Raw genomic sequence first — 7,389 nt, 5'->3', positions numbered from 1 at the left:
CCCCCACTCTCTTTCCCCCTTCCTCTCCCCATGGTCCCCTGCCGGGTCTCTCCTGTTAGACCTATGAATGCAAACATATGGTATCTATCCTTCTCTGCCTAACTTATTTTGCTTAGCATGACACCCTCGAGGTCCATCCACTTTGCTACAAATGGCCAGATTTGTATATATAGTACAATGGAGTACTATATATATATATATATATATATATATATATATACCACATCTTCTTGATCCTTTCATCAGTTGATGGACATTTAGGCTCTTTCCATGATTTGGCTATAAAATGAAAATCTGGAAGAGGCTGAAAATATGAGCCTCTCTTCAAAAGAGAGTAGACTCTTCATTGCCTACTCAGGAGACATTTATTTACTCACCTTTTCCCCTGACAGCTAAACCTCAATTCTGTAGCAGATGGAAATCACTTGATATCAGAGAACTTGTTCTTTTTTTTTTAAGTTTATTTATTTATTTTGAGAGAGAGAGAGAGAGAGACAGACAGAGACAGAGAGACAGAATCTCAAGCAGGCTCTCCACAGTGCAGAGCCTGAATTCACACAGATGGTGAGATCATAACCTGAGCTGAAACCAAGAGTCAGACACTTAAATGACTGAGCCACCCAGGCACCCCTAGAGAACTTGATCTAACACCTATATGAAAGAATAAATTATGATTAGTCAAACCTATTCATAGTAATTCCTTTTCCCTTTACCAGTTATTGGTCTAGGGGTAGACATGCAACTAAATTAGGCCAATGAAATATAAAGGAAAATCTTAGAGTAGCAAGTCTGGGGTAATCTCTTCTTATATACTCAAACAGAACCATAAGAGGAAAAATCCCCTTTGTTCTCAAATCTCTTTTCCTTTAAAAGGATGCTGGGGGCTACAATAGCTATCTTGTGAGCCTCAGGTACAAGCACAAAAAATTAATAAACAACAATAGAAATAAGCTATGTACTTAATGAAAAACAGTGAGTTGCTGAATGACATCTGATTTAGTCAACAATTAATATCCTTATGGTTAAAGTCATGTTACCTGATTTTCTGTTACTTTCAGTTGTGTTTAAATACACCATGTAAATATGTGTTAAAAAAACCTTTTTTCAAATAATATTCTAAAGTACCATAGATTAAAATCTACTTCTAGTATTTCTTACCTTTCACTTTTTTTCCTCCTCAGAAATACACTTGGAAGGGCAAACAAAAGCCTCAGCTGATTTAATAAAGGACACTGACACTAATGTCTCAAAGAATTTTGTGGTTAGAAAACCTGCAAAAGTGATTTTCAATTTAGACCCAGCTGTACTGAATTCAAAGCGAGAACAGCCATGGAAGAAAAACTTTTATGAAAGAGTGGAGGCAAGAGCCCAGGCAATGCAGCAGAAAATAACAAATAAGGATAATCTGAAGAAAGAACTAGAAAAAAAGGCTGAACAAAAACTTCATAGGGATAATTTGGCCAAAGAGTGGTTTAATACTGAAAAAATGACACTTAACACTCGTGCATATTTGCTTGATAAACTTCTACCCACCTTAGTTCCTGGAGTGGAAAAATTGTTAATGCAAGTGGAAAAGAAGCAAAAGTGGACAGAAGCTGATATTACAACTAAGTTTGATCCAACTAATCATTTGGGGGAATACTTAATGAGAAACAATCCTTCTTATTTCAAAGACTCAGGACTGTCTGGTTATCAGAAGATGATGAGGGATGTCACAGAAGACCTGAAGATACACATTCCCAACACTAGCGGCAACAGGTACAATTTTTTTTTTCTTTGAGAGAGAGACAGAGCAAGCATGAGCAGGGAGAGGCAAAGAGAGAGAAGGGAACAAAGGATCTGAAGCCGTCTCTATGCTGACAGCCCAAGGCCCAATGTGCGGTTCAAACTCACAAAGTACGAGATTTGATATGAGCCAAAGTTAGTCACTTAACCAACTGAGCTACTCAGGCACCCTATAATTTATTGCATTTTCAGTTGATGATCTAAGTCCTTTTGTTGAGAGGAAGTAGAATAATAACATAATCATACATATAAGACCTAAATATTCAAAAAGCATTTATTGAGCTGCTAGAATGTGCTTCACTATTTATGAGGAACTATGAAAATTAATGAAGCATATTAAATAAATTCCTTGAACTTGTGGAATTAGGTATCTTACTGTGATCCAAAGTATATATTTATTTGTTTAGCATCTGTCTCCCTGCACTGGAAAGTAAGCTATGTGAGAGGAGAAACTTCTTAAAAATTTAACCTTTCAGATAGGCAGCATATTCACCTGGTTCAAAGTCAAAACATATTAAGAGTTATACAATGAAAAGGTTCTCACCCATTCTTATCCTCCTTCTACCCAATACCCCTCCTCTGCTATAAATAACCAGCGTTCTTCATTGTCAGTGGATTTTTTTCCAGTTTCTTTATACATACAGAGGCAAATGCAAATTTGGATTCTAAATTTTCTTCTTTTTATATAATAGTATCTGACTGAGTTACAAGTATTTTCTTCTGCTTTTCATTTATCGTTTGTCATGCAGAAGAATTTATTTCTATGTGGTTGAATTTATTTACTTTCATTTTATGGCTTAGCATCATTGTTGCATTTTAAGATATTAAAAGAATCTTCTCATGTTTTCTTCTGGAGTTTTAATATTTTAATTTCCATTTTAAGGATTGATCCATATGGAATTTATCCTAATATAAGATGCAGGATATGAATCCAACCTTTTTCTTTTCCAAATGGTTACATAGTGATACCAAAAACAATCATCGAATAGTGTATTTTGCCCCACTGTTTTGAGATGAAACTTTATTTATTAAATTCCTGTATATTTTGGAGTGTTATTTCTGGATCTTTCTGTCATATCCCTCTGACTATTTCCCAGTTTGTGCACCACACCACACTACTTGAATCATTGAGACTTTTAAGTATACAGACAGCCCCCAATTTACACTTAGGATTTCTTGACTTCACAATGGTGTGAAAGTGGTATGTGTTCAGTAGAAACCATACTTTGAGCTAGAATGTATGATGCTCTCTCATGATGCTGGGCAATAGCAGTGAGCCACAACTCCCCAAACCATGTAACCATGATACCTTCAAGGTATCATACACTTACATACATTACACACATATATATCATACACTTAACATATAGTACATACACACATATCATATACTTACATACATTACATTAGATATATTACATACATACACTTACAACCATTCTCTTACTTTCAGTACAGTATTCAATCAGTTACATGAGTTATTCAATACTTTCTTTTAAAGTTTATTTATTTTGACAGAGAAAGAGAGCATGAGTGGGGTGGGGGGCAGAGAGAGGGAGAGAGAGAGAGAATCCTAAGCAGGCTCTGCACTGATAGTGCATGGCTTGAACTCATGAACCACAAGATCATGATCTAAACTGAAACCAAGAGTTGGACACCCAACCGACTGAGTCACCCAGGTGCCCCAGGATATTCAACACTATGTAAAATGGGTTTTGTGTTAGATGATTTTGCCCAGTTGTAGACTAATGTAAGTGTTCTGAGCACATTGAAAGTGGGCTTAGGCTAAGCTGTGATGGTGGGTAGATTAGGTGTATTAAATGCATTTTCAACTGAGGATATTTTCAACTTATGGTGGGACAAAACCCTCTCATAGGTCAAGGAAGGTCTGTATTTCAATAAAATCTGACTGTGCTGGTCCACATTATTTGCTCTTCTTTTATTCTAGTGTTTTTACTTTTTAATATGAACTTTAGGATTGATTTATCTACTTGAAAAAAAAAGGAACAGCACAACAAACCTTATAGGAATGTTTATTGAAATCTGCTTATATTAACTTAGGGAAAAATCAACATCTTTAATAATGACTTGTGTTTCTGAGAACATGTATCTTTTCATTTGCTCATCTTATTTTGTATTCATCATTGTTCTTAAAGTTTTGTTTTCTTAAAGTTTTGTTTTTTTCATTTAGACTTACACCTCTTGTGAAATTTATTACTAGTTATTTTATTACTTTTTATTCCCATTGTAAATGGGAATTTCTTATTTTATTAAATTTTCTATTTATATGTAGTTTCTATCTATATCTATTAATTTCTGTATTTTTTATACTGTGCTACCTTACTAAGTGTAATTGTTTATAGAAAAATGTTAGTTGATAATTTGGTTTTCTGGTGAGGCAACCATATTATCTGCAAATAATAGGAGTTTTCCTTCTTTTCCAATTTTTTTACTTGTAATATCTTCCTTTTACCTTGTTATGTTGGCTGTTACTTCCAATACAATGTTAAATAACAGTGATGATATGGGCTTCCTTGTCTTGTTTATGACTTTGGTACAAACCCTCTCTTATCTCTCCATCCATCAATGGTTTTGGAGAATAGATTTCTTTTTCAGTCCCCTGTGAGTGTTTTTACTCTTTCTCTCTCTTTCTCTCCAGCTCCTTTTGAGGGGAGTGCTTTTCCTGAATGACCCTGATGTGCTGCATTCCCTCCAATTCTCTTTCTCTGTCTGCCCTCTCTCTGCAAAAAACAGCTCCCTACACTCCACAGCTTTTCTCTCCCACAGTTTACCTCTTTGCACCTCATTCTGCCAAGTTCTATGGCTCAAGTTATGCAGATTGTTGCGTTAATCAGAGGTCAATATCCTAGGTGTTCAAAATGGTTTGATGTTGATCTAGCTGCATTTCAGTCATAAGACAAACTCAGGATTTCCATACTCCTCCCCCTACCCCCAATTTTGTTGACCTTCTCAAAGAATCAGCTCCTCGTTTCATCTATTCTATTGTTTTTAAATTTTAAATATTCATTTAGTTTTTCAAACAAAAGGTCTCATATATTACCAAACCAACCTAGTGGTGCAGAAGCATAGTAAGAGAGAAAAATAATTTCCCTGATAAAACATGTCTATTGTATAGGTAGCAGTAATGTTTACCCAGTCCTAGGATACAAACACATGGCCTTCATGCAGCATAAATATGTGTGCCACCTCATGTGTGATCCCCTATAGTCCCTAACTTGGTTCTTCTCCAATGCCTCCTCTTGAAGTTGTACATGATTTTATTACTAGTTTCATCTGATTCCACTGAAGAATGGGATGATTCTGCTTTTGTTTCTTGGCCAAGAATTGCTTGATCCTGAAAGTCTTGTGAGAAGACTTGGCAGGGAACACTCCACTGCTGCACACACCATTATGACAGAGAAAAGGAAAGCTACTTTTTTTTAAATTTTATTTTTAGTTTCTATATTGTTTATTTCTGCTCTAATCTTTATTATTTCCTTCCTTTTGCTGGGTTTGGATTTTGATTGTTCTTTTCTTTCTCACTCCTTTATAGAGTGATTTTTAAAGTTCAAGAATGATTGTTAATTTTGTCAAACACTTTCCCAACACCTGTGAAGATGATCATTTGATTTTCACCCTAGACCTGTTAATGATGAATTCTATTAATAGATTTCCCAATTTTGAGCCATTGGAATCCCTAAAATAAATCACATTTGATTGCTATGTATTTGGTTACATTGAAATATGCTTCCTATTATAAGACAAAATTAATGTTTAATTCTTTCCTTTTAATTACAGATTCAGAGTATTGTATTTTATATCTCTATGTATCTATGTGTCTATCTATTTATCTGTCAATAATCACCTGGAGGGGCAACAAATGCAAGATATTTTTCCCTTTTGGGGGAAGAGTTCTTTTTGAGTATCATAATGGACACAATGATTTAAATGTATATTCAATGTATTTTAATCTGTTATAGTTACTCTTTCTTTTTTTCTCTTTTTAATGCTTATTTATTTTTGAGATAGATTGAGTGAGACAAGTGCAAGTGGAGGAGAGGGAGAGAGAGAAGGAGACACAGAGTTGAAGCAGGTTCCAGACTCTGAGCTGTCAGCACAAAGACCCACATGGGCCTTGAACTCATGGACCTGAGCTGAAGTCAGATGCTTAACTGACTGACCACTATTGGGTCAGGTACCCCAATAGTTACTTTTTCTTTTCGATCCTCAGTTTGACCCAACTTTGGCTCCTGTGTTCTTTCAACATTACTCTTTTCGTCTTTGAAAGCTTCATGCATTTTTTAAAAAGAATTTTTAGTTCCTTTTAATGGGGATCACTCATCTGGGAACTAGGAATGCTCATAAATATTGTATTACCATTGCTTTAGGCTCTTTTGGGACTAATAGGCATAACTTTTAAAAATAATGAGTAGGGGTGTGTGGGTGGCTCAGTTGGTTAAGCATCTGACTTTGGCTCAGGTCATGATCTCACAGTTTGTGGGTTCGAGCCCCATGTCGGGCTCTGTGCTGACAGCTAGCTCAGAGCCTGGAGACTGCTTCAGATTCTGTATTGCTGTCTCTCTGACCCTCCCCTGCTCATGCTGTCTCTCTCTGTCTCTCAAAAGTAAATAAACATTAAAATTTTTTAAAAAATAATGACAGGCTTTTTTTTTTTTTTTTTTACCTATCCTTGAGTTTATATTTGTAGCTCTCTTTCTTTTTCTTACTAAAAATCTTGGCTCTTAACAACATTGACAAAATTAGTTGTCTTATCCTACAATATATGTAAAGTAGCTTCAACATAATAATACTAACAATCCTACTAGTAATGGAGCTACTAAATGATGTTTAAAAGATTTTTAATGTTTATTATTTATTTTTGAGAGGAAGAAAGACAGTGTGAGAGCATAGTAAGGACAGAGAGAGAGGGAGACACAGAATCTGAAACAGCCAGACTCTGAGCTGTCAGCACAGGTGTGGGACTTGAACCCACAAACCGTGAGATCATGACCTGAGCGAAGTTGGACACTTAACCGACTGAGCCACCCTGGTGCCCCTACTAAATGATATTTTATATTTATTTGCAGCTTTTTTTGTCCATAGAACATATCCTACTAAGTATATATATGTAAAAAATGAAGCCATATAAAAACCAGAAGAAACCAGGGGTTAAATTCCTTTATTACCAGAGAAAAACATTTTTCACCATGACTTAAAATTGTGAAATTATTGATAAATTTGATTACATAAAAATTAAAAGCTTTTTGCCTGGAAAATTGAGTCACAAGTACTCAATTTTGCTGTTGTACAAAAGCAGCTATATACAATAGGCAAATGAATAAGTATGCTGTGTTCTAAGAAAATTTTATTTATGAATACTAAATGTGAATTTCATAGATTTCCTGCCATGCAACAACATATTATTCTTACTTTGATTTTTAAAAACTATTTTAAAGTGTAACAGCCCATCTTAGTTGTTAAGTGGTACAATACCAGGCAGCAGATCAGATTTGGGCCGTAGGCTTGGTTTGCTGACTCCTGGTCTAGAAAACATCTAGGTCTCTTCCAGATCTAAAAAACAAACAAACAACAAAAACAAACAAA

The 7,389-nt window shown here is 35.2% G+C and overlaps 1 protein-coding gene across 2 annotated transcripts in view; it reads left to right on the top strand.

Annotated features, from left to right (window-relative positions):
• EFCAB5 (EF-hand calcium binding domain 5) overlaps positions 1-7,389 on the top strand; it is a 154,487-nt gene that overhangs the window by 50,045 nt on the left and 97,053 nt on the right. For both annotated transcript variants that reach the window (XM_029928897.1, XM_029928896.1), the window contains one exon: positions 1,182-1,758. In XM_029928897.1, the coding sequence (XP_029784757.1) occupies positions 1,182-1,758 (577 nt within the window). The remainder of the gene's footprint in view (positions 1-1,181; positions 1,759-7,389) is intronic.

The sequence above is a fragment of the Suricata suricatta genome, chromosome 17 (genome assembly GCF_006229205.1).
Source record: "Suricata suricatta isolate VVHF042 chromosome 17, meerkat_22Aug2017_6uvM2_HiC, whole genome shotgun sequence".
NCBI lineage: Eukaryota > Metazoa > Chordata > Mammalia > Carnivora > Herpestidae > Suricata > Suricata suricatta.
This window is presented reverse-complemented; position numbering and strand designations above follow the sequence as displayed.